The sequence below is a fragment of the Motacilla alba genome, chromosome Z (genome assembly GCF_015832195.1).
Source record: "Motacilla alba alba isolate MOTALB_02 chromosome Z, Motacilla_alba_V1.0_pri, whole genome shotgun sequence".
NCBI lineage: Eukaryota > Metazoa > Chordata > Aves > Passeriformes > Motacillidae > Motacilla > Motacilla alba.
This window is the reverse complement of record NC_052046.1, coordinates 27702954-27722676: the sequence shown is the minus strand read 5'-3', so window position 1 is coordinate 27722676 and position 19723 is coordinate 27702954. Positions and strand designations below refer to the sequence as shown.

The window sequence follows — 19723 nt, the reverse complement described above, 5'->3', positions numbered from 1 at the left end:
ATTTGTTACTCTGTTTCGTGGTGTTTCAATAATTTCCTTAGAAGGTGGCAATGGCTGCAAACAAATTTTTAATTTTGATGTGTGCTGCATGCTCAAACATCTGACTTCACAGCATGTAAATAACCACAAGGTCAGGCTAATTTACTTTCAGCAATCTTTGGTCCTTGATATAACACTCAAACACAGGAAACACATTAGTGTCTTCAGAAATAAGAAGTCAGTGTTCAAAGCTGGAGACTTTGTTAGAAAATGGGCCCTTCAGTTTAAACATTTAGTGTGACATTTGTTTTGATTTCTTTTTATTTTTTAAAAATCATTCTGTTGTGTTTGTTTTGGGTTTTTTTAAATCAAAACTTTACTCCTGGAGTTAGACAAAAAGTAATTTATTGCCTGAAAGCTTTCACAGTGATTTGTATTTCACAAGATGAACAGACACTTTCATAATGAAAAACAAAGTTGTGGGAAAAAACAAAAAGCAGTAATTTTTATCCTGGAAACAAATGACAGCATTCCCTAGGTGCTTGTGATGTAAATATGCTTCCTTTAGAACACTCCAGCAAGAACTCTGGATGCAATCCTTGGGCTCAGCTTGTGCTTCTGTCACCATTCCTATGCAGCACTTAGATCTGTCTGCAGAAGAACACAGGGTCTTCTGGCAGCTGTTAATTGCACAGACATGAGCATAACCTCTTCCTTGTAGACTGCTGAACCCGTGGCAGCAGAAGACACCACATTAAGAGTTATTTATGAATACCAACTGCCTCCAAAGCTCCACAGAAAAAACAGTGACTTGAGCCATTCCCTCCATGTCCTGTGACACTGAAAAATTTTAAATTTGTGAGCTTTGTTTTTGCAGGAAAAAGACTCAGTAACAGATACTTGAACCTTCTTGCCTGTCATTACAGGACTTTAAAGCTTGCACTTTGCAATTGCGTAATTTTAATCAACAGTATGCTGCATAACATGTGGCTTAACTATGATAAAAGGCTGAGCTAGTAAAAGAGCTGGCTAATTAAATGTGAAGCAGAACAGTCTTAAATATAGTGAGTTATGTTCAAGAACTGTTCTAATGAAAGCTAGAGAGAAAAAAATTGGTGGCTTTGGTTTTTATTTCTTTCCCTCTAGGATCTTCAAGTTCACACAAAATAAAACATCACTGTTCATTTAACCACAGTATTGCATAGGGTTAAAACATTTGTTCTATGGTTTTAACATTTAAACAGTCTAGAACTACATCTGCAGATGACTGCTTGTGCAATGTCCCCATCTTAAACAGTTCTGATCAATCAAACACTGCCTTCTTTGATAAGAGGTTAACAAGCTTTACTGGCATCTAGTTCTTTGCAGGATGATAAAAATAAAAAATCTGGCTCAATGTATTTTTTAAAATGGGAAATTAGGAGTGCTCTACACTTTTACAAATCTCTTAAATACTTAGTGTAATTTTCATTTATCCCCAGACTTCCACGAGAGCTTTTTATTTATCCCCAGTCTTTCACAAGAGTTTTTTTTCCCTATTTTTCTCAGTTTTTTCATTTTGTGTTTAGTATCACTGACTGCTGTGTTAGAAATAATTTGTCAGAAGTCTCCATTAGAGAAGTTAGCAACAAAAAAAAACTGAAAATGAGATTGTATCTCAAATACTTGTAACATTTACTTACCATCACAATAAGAAAGTATCTTTCAGTAATGTGCAATGTTCAGCTACAGCTACTTGAGCAATCTGAAGGAAGTACTATTTTTTAACTCTGCAGGGAAGCTTGAAAGTAGCAGAATTTATTTTCCATTTTTCTTTAATTCACAGGAAGCAGAAATACATTTTAAAAATGTTTATTCAGCTTCAGGTGTCTCTTCTAAAGATACCTGTGGTATATTTGATGCACATCTTCCCTCATTACTTCAAACACACTTAAACTTTGAGGTAATTTAGGACAAGACATAAGAGCACTTGCAAAAAAATAAAAGCAAAGATCAGTATTAAAAAAATTTAGGCAGGATAAATAGAAAAATACTCTGTCTTCCTTTCACTACAAAGAGTTTCAGCATAATACAGTTCAAAAAGCAAAATAATCAAGCCACAAAGTCCAAATTAATTTCTAAAGCAAACCTGACTAAAGCAAGCCTTTCCCTTGTATTACATTTCAGGGACAGGGCCCACAGCAATAGAGAAGACAAAGCATTCCTGAGGCAGATTGTCTAATTTTGCACCTCACTTAAGAGGGATGGAGGAAGGAAGGGAAAAAAAATTACCAAAATTAAAAATCAAACCTTGCAATGCTGTTTCCCATGAGGGCAAACAATTGCCCCTCTCTACGGTAGCATCTCCATTTATGCCTGCCAGCCAGTACTGACTGTCAGTATTAGCTGCATGAAGGAACGTATACTCAGGGGATTTGAGGAAATGCTAGCGGTGGTGTCCTGCTTTCTCACATGGACCTTTCAGTATTCCAGAGATACAAGGCACTTGCTGGGAAGGCCTGAGATGAAACCTGTGAGTTTAGCAGATGGTCCTCTGCCATATTCAGTGATAAAGGTGTGCCACACTTTCTCTGCGATAATTCCATAAAAGAACTCTGACTTAAAATTTGACATCTTCTGGCTACATGAAGATTATTCCTTTGCAAAGCATGATTTCACCCTCTTATTAATATGCTATATTGCGATACTCTAAGTGAGATATTCTTACAGTTGTGAAGATATGTTTTGAAAATTACATAGACAATGCAAGTTATAGGTTTCCATACGGAATTAAAAAAGCTAATCGGAGTCTTCATCATCAAGGTATTCCTCTGCATTACTCACTGTTCGGACTGTACCTGGAAAAAGACAAAATTTTAAAAGAATACTGAAAATACCAGGCACAGAGGTAACACGACTGACATAATTCACAGAAGTGATAACCATGTTATCCTAAATTTCTGGAACAAGAAAAATGAGTAAGTTTAACATGAACCTGCTTAACCACTTTGGGAAAAGAAATCTAAGTGAAAAAATGTTTCTCATTTTTAGGAGGAGAAGCAGCAAAGGGAGAACAGTAAGAAAAGAAATTGCAGAGCCCTGTGCTCAAGGCGCCATATTTCAAGAAAGTACAAATTACATTACATTACATTTCTTCTGTACATTTCTTCTGCTCCCCTGTTTAGCAGCACAATTAACACAATATTTTTATGACATGATTTAAATAATTTTAATTTGACATGATTTTAATAATTTTATTACTAAATGATTTTAATTATTTTAATTTTTAGAATGTACTTCAGCAATTGACATTTGAATATTTGTCTATACATGCAAAACATAAATCTGAACATTGAAGTGGAGGCAAAGTAAGCTTCCTCCAAAAAAACAGTTTTAGAGATGGACTGTGATAGAAGCCATATGTAAACAGGAAAAAGGGAGAGAAGACTGCTAATATAGAACTGAATCTCTGAAAAAGAACAGTGTTTCACATCCAGACATTGGAAATACTTAAATGCAGACTCAAGAGACAGAAAAATTAAATTAGTGAAAATAACCAAGAAAATACAAAATGCGAGAAAAGTATACAGATCAATGGTGTCAGAGGTATTATAAAAGGCCAAGTTGAGACAGAGAAACAAACAAGGATGCTAATACTGAAACTGCAGTTAGACTAAGAATATCAGCTGTTATATCAAGGCAAGCAAAAAAACACAGGGAGTGAAAGGAGTGAAATTACCAGAGACTGGTGATAGATGAGGTGACTAAGGACAAAAAAATCAGTCAGTCATTGAAACAAAATTAATTTAAAGGGAGTGAAGAAGTAGATTAGTTACGTAGATAAGTTGCTTAGCATCAGGAAGTAAAACATTAGTATAATTATTGGGACATCAGAAGAGAGAAAACACCTGTGCCAGGTGCCTACAATCAACATGCAAAGATGAACAAAGTGCTCCTAATAGGGATCATGTAACTTTAGGAAAATATTATATAATATGTATAATAATATATATTGTATATACATATTTAAAGTATTATGTATGAATGTATGTATACGTGTATATATAAATGTGTATGTATGTATGTGTGTGTGTGTGTATATATATATATGTGTGTGTGTGTGTGTGTGTTTGTGCGTGTGTGTGTGTGTACATACACACACACATGTCTGCCCTTTTTGACAATTGCTTTCTTAAGAAACAAGATTGGGAGAAATAATTTGCCGGGTTTCTGGGAAATCCTGATTTTACCTCTACCAAAGAGCAGAACAATATTTTTTGCCGCAATTGCTCTTCCTGGCCTTCTCAAGTTGCAGTGAGCTATTCCTCCATGTAATTACTGTAACTTCTAGGCTCCTACAGGTTAGCATTCCCTCTGTTCTCACTAGTCCTGTGCGGATGCAATTGCTGTACTGCATATCCCACCAAACCTGACTGTAACCCTACCAGTGGTTTCAAGTAATTTCTGGTTCTACTTAGAGTTTCCACCCTTACTTCAGCCTCCTGAAAGCTACAGAAAATAGTAGTTACGTAATACTGAACAAATCTGTTTTCGGCTTTTTAGAACACTCTCTTTAACTGTTTTTGGACATGGATACTATGCTACTAGGAGAGATGAAGACAATGGGAGGCAGTGAGACTATTTTAATTAACACCTGAAGGCATTTTTTATTTCTCTGTTAGACAGTCACTCAGAGACACATAAAAATAAGAAAGTAAAAAAAATTAGCAGTAAGAAAAAGAGGATCTGTACATGTAAAACATGTACAGCCTGGAGGAACAGACAAGCATACGGAGAAAGACAGGACATTGTTTTATTCTTGTACCCTGTCCCTTTTGGCATGCTACTTTTAAAACAGTTTCCATCCTTGCTTTCATTTTGTCCGAAGGGCATGTCTTCTATTTCATCTCTTTCCTTAGTATTTTCACACCCTCTGAACTCTTTTGCCTCTTGCTGATACAAGGTGGCATTTTGTGTGGAGTCAGCAGCGTGGCATATGACAAACCATCTTCCTACCATAGCTCTAAACTAACTCTCTCAAGCAAGCCCTTCCAAACATAATTCTTAGCCCATGTACCTTCCACAGAGTCTTTATGGCTATCAGTATATTGGGATTTGGCTAAAGTATTGATTCTCCAAAAGTAAAATTATCAGAAAAACAAAATCAGAAATACCTGCACTCTGTTTCTTCTTAAGCAAGGAAGCACAAGCTGCGTTCGTTGCCATATCTAAAGCCAGTTTCTTCTCATTGTTCTTCAGATCTGTTCTTGCCCCTTCATGAAGAAAAGTTTCATCACGAATCACAATCCCAGTTATTTCTCAACCAACGCCATTATGATATGACTCTCACTAATGTGGGTAGAACAGTAATAGACAAGGGAATCTCAGCTACTGACTGCTCTGAAGCAGACCAAAAGCTATGGATGCCCTTGCATAAGCTACAGTTGTTTAGGAAACTTGCTGGCTGCTCTTCCTTTTTAAGAAGCAGATGTCATTGCTGTTCTGGGGTTTAAGTGCCTAATTTTGTCTTGACCAGATGAGATGCCTACCTTCCAGTCAGCTACCAGAATTTTCTGCAAGACTTTTCCTGCACGTCAGGCAGGTGAGCTGGCTAAAGACTGTACCTGAGTTATACAGAAACACTTAAGAAATACAAACTAAACAACATTCAGGAATCTAGTCTGTACACAGATTGTCAAAACCTTGGTGAAGATCTTTACCCTTTTCCAGCAGCATCTCTACAATATCTGTATAACCTTTCCATGCAGCAGCATGCAAAGCTGTGTCTCCCAATTTGTTCTGTGGAGTTAGAGGGAAAAGCAACAGGATTAAAATGCAGCAAAAAATCTTTCAGCTTCTACCAAGGGTGAGTAACATCACATATCTACTCTAAGGGTCTGTGGGTTCAACCTACCTGCTGGTTTAACTCTAGGTTTGCCTGGGTAAGCAGGACATCTACTACATCTGCAGAAAACAGGGAGAGATGGTAAGAGAAGAATTTAGTGGAAAGGAATTAAGCTATTTTTGCATTCACTGTAGTTAAGATTCAATGAAAGACCAATCAAATCTGCTAATGAAAATCTGTAAATCAGACTGCATTGGGCAAACAACAATTAGTCACAAAAAAATACTTCTGCATGAAATACCCCAAATAATACTGCATTTCTTTTTGACCTGTCCTTCTTCCACTCTGCCTCCAAGTTACACTAATGAGCATGCCTGCTTCAACTGCAACAACAAAACACACAGCACTTGATGGAGCTGAACCTACCTCTTAGCCTGATTTTTATTAAAGAAAAAAAAAACCAGAATTCCATTGAAAAAACTTTGGCTTTACTATTTAGCATTGGAATTTTATCAATCACCAGAACAAGAAAATCAGACAACAATAATTTCAAATTAATGCTCTGATACCTTTATGGCCTCCATGGCATGCCCAATACAGAGCTGTGTTTCCAGCTTTGTCTAACCCATTGACACCGACTCGATTATCCAAACACTCTCTCAACCAGCTCAGGTTGCCTGAAAGACAAAATCAGTTTTGATTATAATTTTTTCTTTGGAAAGTTAAAAGAACCATTACAGGTAAATAGTACCTTCTAAATGGTGTCAGTCCTCCCATGAACTTATGAAGAGAGGAAGCAATTAGCAGCAATATTTTTAATTCATTGAACAACCATTCACACCTAGTGATAACAAATCATGACAAAGTCATACAAACCCATACCAAATTTCTTCTCTTCCATTCCCAGAAGACCTTTATATCCCCATGTAGTTCAGTGGATGGTACCACTATTCCTCTGTGTATAGACAGAGTGGCAATTCCGCCAGGCATTATCTCACCTTTTCAAAGCCGTAAAACTTAGCAGATAACTTGCTCAAGAAACAAGACAACCAAAACAGGCAGAATATCTTCATTCTAAATATATTATTACTATTACTATTATTATTACAGCAGAAAACAAGCAAATCATTCTTTAGCATCACACAACTAAAATACCAAACATACCTCGTTTGGCAGCTTCATGCAGTGGATTATCAATAGACTCTGCTTGCTCTGCCACTGAAATGAAAGAGTAAATTCTAACTACTTCTGAAACACGTACTTGAAACCTGTGTGGAAACAAAACATATTTGATTCTACAACGAAAAGAGATTTGTGAGCGACGGACTAGTGAGATGCACTTTATTTTCCAGCGTATGGGAAACTAATTCAGAGAAAACCTTGTGAAAACTTTAAACAGCATCACATTGCACAATTGGTCTAAATCAGAAGACATGTTCCTAATATTTTTTGCTCTTATGGTCTGCAAAAGCTTCTGTTCTGCTCATACAGGGAATTTTTGCAGATGTGCAGACAGAGACACCACCCCAACCCTGGTCTAAAATCAAAACTTTACAAATAATTTCAATAGGAATATGAATTAACAGATTGTTGGGTTTATTTTAAATATCCATTTCAATGTTTAAAAGAAATTTGAATGTAGATATGCAGCATGTATAAATTAAGTCTTCCTGCATATTAACAGTGCATGACCTCTGATTGCTGGTTCTTCCCCTCAAAACTGAGAATATCTCAGTATCTCTTAAGAGCACAGCCAGAAACATGAACACTCAGCAAACTCAAGCTGTCCCTAGGTTATAAAAACACAAGACAGCGTGCCCACTGTTTATGTAGCAGTACCTACAGTGATTACCACTGATAACTGATGTAGTTACCAGTGGTAACTGGTACTGCAGATGGATGTATTCTGAAATACATGGTGGAGTACCAATACTATGGTCTATTTTTGAGAAGATACCTTTTTATTTAGTGATTTCCTTTAATTGTGAATGATCTTACCAAATAAAAATATTCTAGACTTTACCATAGTTGCTTGGAATTAGTCCAGTTCTCCCTTTGCAAGTTCCTTTCCACCAATTTGTATCACTCTGCAGAGAAAAGGGGAAATATTTTAGATGGGATATATTGCATCTCAAAGGTATTCGGTCTGTGTGGGATGTCTTAGACTTACCATGTCTGAGATGTAAATTATATCTCCTTCTTCAAAATACAGTTCATCTGGCTTTAAAAAAAAAAAAAAAGTAAACAAATATATCTGAATGTGTGTATGTAGGAAAAATAAATGCCTGGGTAAGTCAGAATACATTCACCTCTTCATTCAAAAGAAAGACAACTCAAATTCTCTATCACCAAGACAATAGCCTGACAGTCCATAGTTTGACTAGCTTACAGCTAACTTTCTGGATCAGTAACCTTCCTAGCAACACAGGAAGACTGTGGCCTTTCCAACAAAGCATTTTGCAAAGGAAGCAGTGAAATATCTCTTAGGTTTGTTAACTTCCTTTGAGAACTCTTTTTGGTTGGTCCCAGTTCTCCAGATCTCTTAGATCTCAACTGTCATTGCTGTCTTTGGAAGAAAAAACAAATTACTCAAGATTCCTGATCTTTGATTGTAGGTAACTGATACTACAGAAGAAACCATGCTGCTTTTAAACAGAGCTGTTTTTAAAAGAGACTGATGATTAATCAGATAGTTTTATTCACATTAAGAATGACTATCTATCAACAGTTTATTAAAAATTCAGTAGAGTAAGTCTATTATGCCAATAATAGCAGAATTGAAGAAATATTATGGACAAGGTTAAAAGTAAGATTCTCAAACAGCTGAAGTCTAGATGTACTTACCGTTCTGGGCTCAAATGTATACAGGGCCCTGAATACTTTAACCTGCCCTAAAAAAAATCAAAACAAAACAACAACAACAAAAAAAAAAAAAAAAAAAAAAAAAAAAAAAAAAAAAAAAAAAAAAAAAACACAAAAAACAAAAAACAATTAAAAAGTCAGAAGCAGTACCATGCCTTTAAATGCAGCCCTTAAATCCAAATACATTCCTTTAAGCTTAACACCGGTTGCTGAATTAATCTGTGCTATCAAAAAAAAATCATGATGAAAAGATTCAGCAACGTGAGTTAAAAAACCCAGCAACATGAGTTATGAAGGAAATTGGCCACCTGATCAGTTACATCTAAGTAGCCTCTTCTGCACACTTAACACGGTCTTTACAGCTTACCAGGCAACAGAAGTGCTGTCATTGATTTCTGAGGAAAAGAGTAATTTCACTCACACATACCCTCACACATTCATACATGCTGCATGTACTTTTATTACTAACATCAAATCTATCAAATTACAAAGAATTAAGGAAAGAAGAAAGAAACAAACCAATGACCAATGTCACCAACGTGTTCTTACACACGCTTGCAGTCATTATTAGGAAAATAAAGCAGTAACACAGAAGTCATAAAGAAAAATGACAAATGGTCACAAAGTCCTATTTAATGTACAATTGATGTCCTGTTCTATTCAGATACTTAAAATAAGGCATAGGGTTTGCAATTCCAGTAAGTGGCTAACAGATGTTTTAATTGGGCACTTTGGAATGGACTGACAGCAGCATTCAAGCCAAGAAAATAATAATCTTAATGTAGAGAGGTTCAAATTAATTTGCATGAACTGCAAAAGAACATTTCCCTACAATTTTTTTTACAAATTCAAAAGGTACATTTCAAGAGCATGAACAGAAAGTACAAATACAGAAGAAACATGTATGTCACATAATTTAATTAGTTCAACTGCTGGAGTCCATTTGAACTTACTTGAGGAATATATTGGGCAGACTGTTCTGTATTGTTTACTTTTAGGTATCTGAAGTCCTAAGCATGTAGGTTTATTTACTTCTAAATGTTCTAAGCTTGCAAGTGTAGGTTACAGGTTCTTACACTGTATGTGTTTATACAGATTAACTTGTATAAAATTGCAGAGTCTGATCCATCAGGAGAATGTGTTGCTTAGGTCACATTAGGTCCAGGCTATTTTGTGTACTCAGAGAAACGGATGAACTTACTACCAAAGGCCATACTGTAAAATAAAGAGTACACATGCTATGTTTCATGTTGTTTATTAAACAGAGATAAGTGAGTAAAGAGTAGATCTCAAGAATAAGCCTTTACATTGCTAATTAAGAACTATCATCTCTAGAATTTTGTCCTTTTTTTTTTCCTGCTGTTATCCTACTGGGATAACAAAGACTACTAGATGTAGTTTTTATTATCCCAGTATTTAAAATCCTACCCACAAAAGCGATCATTTTAGAATGTTAACTTAAGGGCTTTAGAAATGAGATTCTAAAGGTGAATATGCTGACCACCTTGAGATAGGAGGATGGTACCCAACTGCAATTTTGCTGCATCCCTTGGGGTAGCTCTTAAATTTATATTTTCAAATGCATCTGGATATTCCCTAGCAACAGTAATGCCAAGGCACACTTGCCAAGGCATAACAACTATTTCTGTAGTTCTCTATTCTCAGGCTTTTTTGTGACTAAGTGTTTGCAAAACTACAAAAATAAGATGAATCTGTGTAAATGCATTGCCAAGTGCATGTAGATACTGTACATTTTTTTTCCAATATGTAATTGCTCCTTCCATTTCCTAGTTTTTAATAACAGGAATTCAATTTGGCTTTATTGGTTGGTTCTCTCTTTCACATACATAAAAGCTCCAACACTTCTCAAACCTTTGTCCCAGAAACAAAATACTTCCAACTGTAGCAACTGCTAAAAAGAATGAAACCTGAGTGGTGTTTACTACCTATACAGAGATGATGAACAAGGACAGCACACAGTAATGCATCCTAGACCAAAGAGCTTTAGCATGAAATGTGAACTGCAGCTGTGGAGAAGCTAAGCAACAATGACAAAAAAAAAAAAAAAAAAAAAAAAAAGAAAAAAAGAAAATAACAAAGAACAAGAGATGACACAACAGAATGGAAGACAGGAGTACTGACCCTTCTCCTTGGCTTTCTCACACAAAAGACACAAAAACTAAAGACAGAACTGCACACTAACAACTATGGAGACTGCAACCATGATTGCACCAATTAATGTAAATAAGAGGAGAAAATGGACAACAAAAGGGAAGAGTAAGAAATATTAAAAGGGGAAATGAGAAGATGGCAGAAGACAGGGAAAAGCAGAAACGTGCATTTGTGTGTTTCATGTGTCTTTCATACTAACATACCGCATATGTGCCAACAGATTTTCTACAGCTATCACACCTGTGGAGGCAAGGAAGGCTGGAAATACTGATGCTGATTACAGTATGGCTAACATATTGTGTAAACAAAAGGCCATTCATTTTTCATTTGTTTGTGGGTTTTTTTTAAATTCTATAAACCTGAAATAGGGAGTTACTCCCCCAAATGTCCAACTGTGGTGTCACAGACAGACCAACACATGCTAAAACACTCTTCTGTGATGAAATACAAAGTACAGATCTGCATCCAAAGAACTACAGGTCTCATTAATATTAATTTCACAGTACTTTATATTGAAGTTAAATACTACTCATTACTATCACCAATCTTTTAAAAATTTATTGATGAAAATATATTTAGCCAGTTTGCTTTATTTAAGAGCTTAGAACAAGGGGAGTTTAGCATTTGTAAATTTTGATTTTTTGGTACCAAATTCTAATGCAAAAATACAGTCTAGAAGATTAAAATAACAAAACGTCAGCATGCAAAGGGCACATTAGACTTGAATCCTAGATCTGCAAATAAGAGAAATTGGGGTTTTTTTTGGCACATGGGTGCCTAATCATGGGGAGTACTTTTATCTAGCAATACCTATCTCTAGGCATGCAGACAGAGCTTGCATTGGCAGTAATTTTTGCTTTACAGGACACAAAAAGTTAGAAAGCACCTGAGGTCTTCCTCTGTTTCCACTTACTATCATCTCTCTAGTACAAACCATGTCTCAAGATTCTGGTAGGATGGTGAACCAGTAAGTAGCACTGATTTGAACTTATCAAAGTCAACTTATCAGCTGACTGACTGCATCTCCCCACCACCTGCTTTTAAAGGACAAAGTAACTAGAATACAGAGCACATGTACTTTTTCAAAATTTCAAGGCACCAGGCACACATTAATTACTTTATTCATAGCATGATTAATGAGAGGAGTATCCCTTTTAAAAGCAAAGTACATGGAAGCACAGGGAAGTGATATGTCCCACAACAAATCTTTTTCTAAGCATAGGGACAAATTTAAAGGGGTCTTCTTTTCAGTCCTGTTATGCCCTGGTCAGCTTGGCGGGTTTAGGGGAAGGTTGTTTTAGTCATTTAGAGCGGTGTACAGGAGAAACAACAAAAATCTTCAATAACAAACCTTTACATGCAAATTTTCAAAACATTGAGGTAGAATTCGGTACTTGGCAAATTTTAAACCAAAATCCAGACAAACAAAGGCACTTCAGAAACTTTAACTTAGCCAGCTTTAACTTAACCAGATACAGGACATTTACTAAGGCCTTGACTGGAATTTTTTTATCTGGTTTACAATATATTTCCAGAAGAAGTTAGGAGAAGAAATACAGAAAGAAAGGGTAATAGAAAGGTATCACCACTCGTGGGCCCAGTGACAAGAGTCACTAGCAATTTTGATGTCCACATCAAAGTGACAGCCACAACCTTGATCCATAGGGAATATCCCATGAAGCACAAAGTTAAATGTATTATCATATGCTCAGGTTCAGGTGGGAATGCCCAGGTATCTCCAAGGGGGAAGCAGAAATTAACACTCTGATATAACACTGTGGATCATCTGCAGTTCTTTCTGGTGGAAGGCCTCAGAAATTGGTCTGCGGCCTGGATGGTTTATGGCACCTTCTAAGATATGACAGCTGCCTTTCAAGTCAGTGTAGTTGAGCTAGTTATACCCCACCAGTAGGGATGAATACCTTCAGGCTTACTGTGAATATCTGACACCTTCCCCACAGAGGGGAGTTTTCACACCTCAGCCAGCTGAATAAGAGATAACATGATAAAGCATTTATAGGCCTCTTCCCTTATCTGGCTCAAACATCAGTTTCTTGATAAACACGGGTTGATTTGTGATGGTGATCCTCTGGAGCTCACGCTCTCTCCACCTGATCTTCCACATCATCAGCGAAGCACACCCTGCTTTTGCAAATTTGAGACATTCACCAGTAATATTTCAGTCTCACAAACCCCAAACTTTAGTCCTAAGACTGTCTTCTCCCTTCTTATGGAATTTGCATTAAACATCTGCAAAACAACTACTTGACAAGCAAAAAGTGTAACTTATTATACATACTCAATAGATACAAATACTCTTAGCATACAAATCTCGACTCTCTGTAGCTAGCAACATAAAACTAATGTCAGGTTGGGCCGACCTCACACCTTTTAATTTATTTTGAATAACTTATCTATAAACTTCTCCAGCTTTTCTGAGGAAGGGAAACATGCAACTCATAATTCTAAGAAGATCATTTCCCTGCTAAGTGCATAAAAGCAACGAAACAGAGAAACTAAATAGTAATGATAGCTTAAAAACGCAGCTTCTGATAGGTACTGAAGAGAGATACCTGCACTGCTTCATAATGCTAAGTAATAAGAAGACCTCACAAAACCAAACCACCATTTTCTAAAAAGACTGAAAGATTTTTGTTTTCTTCTTACAACTTTGAGGTCTATTTTTAATCAATTGCAGTATCATTAACAGAAGACTGCTTCCAAAGAAGTGCTAAGTAAGGAGCACAGCAACAAGGAGTTACTGTTTCTCTCACAGTGACTTTTTTTTTCCTCCACTTCCTTTCTGTTCTTTTACTCTAGCTTTTCTAAACTGCCACACACATTAGCATTAAAATCCCCTCTACCACCAAAACATTCTCCACTCTCTTATTTGCTTTCAACCCACCTAATGAAAAGCTAAAAAAGAAAAAAAATCAAAAAACTGACCTATACCTGCATAGCATTACTTACTTAGGTATTTGTGTTAGGCTGAAATTTCAGCTCCAAAGGGGAGATAATGAAATTTCATTAGCTGTCAATTAATATCACATCCCCAAACGTAAAACCACCCCAACACAGTCCTTGGTTCAAAACACGCATATTTTAAACAAAATAATGATGGTGGTGGTAAGTCAATGTTCACAGGAGCTACCAAGGCTTTGGCCCCACTGGACTGATATGAGTCTTTTGTAAGCATCTGCTATAGAGAGCCATAATCAAATCTCACTGACTCGAATAAGGTGTTACTAATCAGATATTGATCTTGATGCAGCATCTTTTCATTAGCTATATAAAACTGAGTAGCTCAAGACTACCATAAAAATCAGAATAACTAACTCAAGATGAACTGACTAACTGCGTGTTACAAAGCACTGTCAGTGCCTACAGTACACAGAGGGATAATCTCTTTGCAGTAGAAAATCAGAATTGACTATGGAAATCTAGTTAGTTAAAAAAACACAAGTCTGTCAACCTCTTAAATGGTTCAAGCCAATCCTGGGCTCTCATCGGCCAGCTTTCTCCTTGCTGCCATAATGCTGGACAGAAACAGTTCAGAATCAGTTCCTCAAGCACCATCTTGATTAAAAACAACTAACTTCAACTCCTACCTGTAGCAAATGGCCCAAAAGGTGAAAATATGCAAAGCCTGTTCCAATACCTGACAAACACTTTCAGTGACAAAATTTTCCTTAATATCCAACCTAAACTTCTATGGCACAACTTGAGGCCATTTTCTCTCATCTTATCACTTGTCACTCGGGACAAGAGAAAAGCACACACCTTTGAACAACCTCTCTTCAGATAGACATAGAAAGCAACAAGGTCTCCCGAGACTCCTTTCCTCCAGGATAAACACCCCCAGCTCCCTCAACTCGTACCACCTACTCCCCAGACCCTTCACCAGCTCTGCTGCCCTTCTCTGGACTCTCTCCAGCACCTCAAGGTCTTTTTTGTAGTGAGAGGCCCAGAAATAGACACAAGACTTCAGGTGCAGCCTCACCACCCAATACAGGGGGACAGATACTGTCTGCCGCTCACACCATTTTTCACGCAGGCCAGGATGCCAGTGGCCTTCTTGGCTATTTGGGATGGCTCATACTCAGCCAGCTGTTGACCAACACCCTCAGGTCCTTGTCCCCTGGGAAGCTCTCTGCCCCAAGCCTGTAGCATTCAGAATTGGAAAACAAGGTCTCCATAAAGTATTGGAAATACTTTTTACAGGAGTGCCATTTGTACTTTCGCATTTTGCTCACAGACATAGCAGAGTTAAACAGAGCATTTAAGGATTGCCACAACAGAGACAGAAAAAGGTGGAGTCCCCAGTGTTTAGAGAACCATCTTCAACTTCTATGTAACGCTGACCAGAAAAGGGAAGTGAACACAGAGAACACATGTTGGGGGAGGGGGGAAGGGCATACGAAAAAGGCAAAGGATAGACTGGTGTCAGCCTAGATGACAAACTGAGGTATCCAGGAACGATCATGGACTGCACTAATCAGTATCTGGAATGGAAGGAACAAATGTCATTTCATTGGAGAAAAATCAGAAGTAAAAATATTCTCACAAAAGATATTAGAGAACACAGTGTCACTGTCATAGCCTGATGCTGAAATCTTCAATTTTATTTTTATGAATACGAGCACACCTCCACTTGCAGAAAGCTTGCTGGAGGTCCCAGCAACTTGCAGTAATAACAGGGTTTGAGGTCTGAAATGAAAGTTTATAATTCATATTGAAAGCAGACTGGGAACTGTTTAATTGTTTCTCTGACGTTTTTCTCCCCTCAGACCTGATGACTGCAGTATAACTCCCCACATCCACATACTCACGTCTTCTAGCTAACAGAAACCTTTCTTTGAGTACAAAAGAAACCCAAACCACCATCACTTATGTCAAATTTAAGCCAACGGCCAAGGCCTTAGGCATATGACTCACTGCGAGTGTTCTGCTCCTGTGAATGCTGTCACAGCTCCTACTTCACCTTAGAATTGAGGTGACCTTGTTTATGACTCAAACTAAGTATTTATGTCAAGAATCCTACTTTTAACTCTGGCTATTAGTGGGAGAAAAGTAAATGAAATTGCATTGAGGTAGCAACTCTTGATGTTAAATCCTTATGTTTCCTCCTACCTCCTTCTCAATTGGAGTAATTTAAAACTCTAATTTCCTTGGTACAAAGGCTGGTCTTTCTCCATAGAATATAAATGTTGTCTCAACACTAGGCCAGGATCAACAAACCTTCCTGTGAACATGAAAGTAAGGTTTTTTAAAAATATCAGTACACCCCTTTCATCTCCCCAAAAGCTTTCACTGTACACTATATAAGGCTCTAATCAAAAAGACATCACCAGACAGTCAGCACTCTTCAAGAAAACACTGCTTAAGTAACAGACAACTAAGCAGAAGCCATTAAAGCTCGTCAAATCCAATGGACTTAATAATCCTGTTTGTAAACAGGATTAATATCCAACATGATATGAACTCTGCAAAGAATAATGTAGTTCGAGACATCAACAGTTTCTTAAAAGATGGAGCAGAAACCCTACTCTTGCATAATGCTGACAGAAATGTTTCAACATCCCCTCCACTCCGTTTTATTTTTGATAGTCTAAACAAAAACTACAGTTAGAAAACAGTAACAATACAGAGTTACACAAGAAAAGCAAAGCACTTCTTAATAAAAAGCCTCAAAACACTATAAGCTAAAAGACATTTAGAGTCTCTATAAATAATCTTGTCCCCTTATCCAAGGGCTGACAACAGACCCAAAAGACTAGCTCAAGTGTTCACAAACACAATTGTCTAACGTATGTTGATGTCAAAATCATCTTTCTGTAACTGAAATCCTTATGTGCTGTGCACACAACAGGATTTACAGAAAAGCAATCTGTCAGAAAAAATGCTCTCATGAAGAAAATGACAGTGTCACAGCTAGTTGGTTTTCCCCCTTTATATCACCTCTTTTCCCCACATTTTTAAAGCACTACACTCAGGTCCAAAATCCTTGAGTTGAGCAGTGAAGACTCAGTGTTTTAAAAAGGAAATTTATTTCACTATATATCTTCACTTCCCCACCACTGAAATATTTCCCTCCTTCTCTGTCCAATCTGCACTTCTTATTTCCCAAACACAGAGGAATGGATGACAGCAACCAATGTCTGGTTTTCTCTCCTGTCTGTCCTGAACTGTAGCAATTCATAAGTAATGCAAGCAGGCTTGCTGTTTCCTGACAGAGCTTGCAGACTTGATACCTAATAATCAGTGAAGAAAAATGAACACAGCTTGGCCAAAGGCACCAAGACATTATACCAAATGCAGTCAAAATGCCACTAAAAGAGAAGCCTTCGACTACTGTAGAAATGATGTCACCACATGAAGTTCCTATATTTATGTCTTTAAATAACATCTATCTATAACCCTAAGAAATTCAATTACAGTATCAAAGGTGTATTATCTGTATTCTGTATTAACATATAGAAGTCAGACATGCAACTACGGAGTTATTTTGAAGTATGCTAGAAGGAAATCTCTTTCAGAAAAATAACTTTGAAAAAATCTGACACAACAGACGCCACAAAATTTTCTCTCCTCAAAAGTCAGGAATTTGGAAAAATTAATCTTATTACCCTTCATCATCTCTGAAAGTCACTAGCAAGACAATCTTGCTTTCTTTGTCTTCCTTCTCTTGCAAATTTCCTTTTGCTTTGTCAAGCACTCATGCTGGTAAACCAGCTCAGCAAGTTCATCAGACATAAAAATAACCTTACACAGACATACAAATAACTGTACATAAAAAAGTTGAGAGCACCATCAGCTTGTCACATAACTAAATGGAACAGAAAGGGATGGTGGGGGTAGGGAACCTGTCCTTTTGATGACAGTCCACATTTTATCAGATCAAGCACATCACAAACTGCACCCCACCAAACTAGGGAGAGAAACCTAGTATATTAGACAGAACACATCTGAGTCAGTCTGAGAGCTCCTCTAAGTTAGGCAGGGCTACAGCCTCTAACTCCTTAAGAATCTCATGTTAAATTTGACTCATCTTCTTGAAAAACAGAAAACTGAACTATCAACTTCATTGGAAAATCCCATTTTTCACACATATTCAGCTGTGAAACACCACATCCTTTCAGAAGCCTGCAGATTTGCTCAGTAATGATTGTTTTTGGTAAGGGTCCACAACAGCAATGCTTTTATTACTGTCTATTTAATTTCAAGTAAGCTGTTTTCAAAGGAGCTTAGCAAACTACAGGGGGCAGAGGAAATTCTTCTGAGGATGAAATTACAGCCAGAGAGCTTTAGCAGATTTTGCTTCAGCAGGCAGGATAAGACTGATGGTTTAAATGGTCTAAACTTGTTTCTGCACTTGCTTGACTTCAAGTTAAAAATCTGTTTTATAAACTGTCTAGTTAAAATACTCAATTAGGCTAAGCATTATTTTTTTTTTTTACACTGGCATTTCAAACAGTATTTCAAGTGCGAAAAAAATTTGAAGTTTGGATGTACTTAGGGATCAGATAATCCTGGTTTGGGAGACATCACAGTGGATTTTTAATTTCTAAGTAAGAATTTAAGCTTTTACACTGACTGATAATACAGAAACATGAAAAATAGACATTAAATTTTCCAGATCAATTCCTTACATAAGAAAACCCAAACCCCTAAAGCTAATAGTTAAATTTGTGACAGAAGAATGTATATTTACCTGAAAAAATGCCACTTCTATTCTAAGATTTAAAACTCTGCAACTTCCAATGGCTTTTCAATTTATTTTTAGAAAAAGCTGTGGTTATTATTAATATTTTTAGAAAATCGTCTTTGCAGTAATTTTTTCTGAAAAAACACAGGAGCTACACCTTACACATTGAGGACTAAATGCACTAGAAAGGGTGATGTGCACATTGACATCTGAATTTCGAAGAGCACATATGGAGTTTGGATGTTAGGAGTCCTGCAACGGAAAGCAGTGGACTCCATCTTTAAGGATGAAGAATGTTGCATGCGACTATACTATAAAACTGGTTTTATGCGTTATTATATTGCCAATCCGTGCAACCACGAAACAAACCTAAGAGCACTTCAGCGCTGCTTCTTAAAAGGGTAAAAGGCTTCCTGTGCATTTCAGGCTACGCAAGCAGCTCCCGGACGGCCACCGCCGGCCGGGCACGCCACGACGCCAAGTGCCCTCCGTGGCCACGGCAGCTCCGTGCTGCAGACGAGCAAAGCCGGGCCAAGAGGGCTCTGCCAAGCCCGTGACACGGGGAGCCTGTCCCTGGGCGATGGCTCCGACTTGGGGGCACTCCCCAAACTTCTCGCGAGCTAGAGCGGGCGCGGGGTCCGGCCCAGACACGGTGCCCGAGGGCAGCCCCCGTTGCTTTCCAGCCACAGGAGGGGCACCCCTCCCTGCCGACACCAGGCGTGCGGTGCCGAGGTTCATGGCGGCAGGGTGCGGTCCGGAACGGAAGGACGGCTGTGTCCGCTCCCACCCTCGCCAGGGCCGTTTTAGAGCGCAGACCCGAAACCCAGGCCATTCACGTGTCAGCAGCAGCGGGCTGCGTCGGGCCCCGCACGGCGAGGACGGGCCAGGCCGCTCTATCCTTCCCTCACCTGGCTTGGCCGGCTTAGGTGGCGGCTTGGACATGGCTGGCCTAAGCACGGACGGGGAGAGCGGCGCGATGGCGATCGGCTGCCCGGGCGCGAGCCCGCGGTAAAAGGCGGCGCTGCGAAGGCCGGCAGTCCCCGGGCACGGCGCGGCAGCGGCGGCAAGAGCCGGGACAAAGGGCGGGTCCCGGCCGGTCCCTCCCGCCCCCGCCGGCCGCAGGAGCCGCCCCGGCCCCGGGGGGGGGGGACGCGGCCAATCAGCGCGCACGCCGCGGGACG

General features: G+C 38.4%; 1 protein-coding gene across 1 annotated transcript; it reads right to left on the bottom strand.

Moving 5' to 3' along the window:
- Positions 1-367: 367 nt before the first annotated feature.
- OSTF1 (osteoclast stimulating factor 1) lies at positions 368-19634 on the bottom strand. Its single transcript, XM_038123977.1, has 10 exons — positions 19451-19634; positions 8648-8694; positions 7974-8024; positions 7827-7890; positions 6968-7021; positions 6373-6480; positions 5873-5922; positions 5679-5757; positions 5133-5231; positions 368-2816 (listed from the first exon to the last, which is right to left on the bottom strand). The coding sequence occupies exons 1-10, from the start codon at positions 19482-19484 to the stop codon at positions 2758-2760; spliced, it is 645 nt and encodes a 214-aa protein (XP_037979905.1). The 5' UTR covers positions 19485-19634; the 3' UTR covers positions 368-2757.
- Positions 19635-19723: the final 89 nt, after the last annotated feature.

What these genes read in the sequence shown, in the direction of transcription:
- OSTF1 (XM_038123977.1), bottom strand. Translation starts at nt 19,484, where the DNA reads ATGTCCAAGCCGCCACCTAAGCCGGCCAAGCCAG. An exon ending in TAATTTACATCTCAGACATG is followed by an intron (nt 7,891 to 7,973) that starts GTAAGTCTAAGA and finishes TTTTCTCTGCAG; the next exon opens with AGTGATACAAATTGGTGGAA. An exon ending in AGAGATGCTGCTGGAAAAGG is followed by an intron (nt 5,232 to 5,678) that starts GTAAAGATCTTC and finishes TTCTTCATGAAG; the next exon opens with GGGCAAGAACAGATCTGAAG.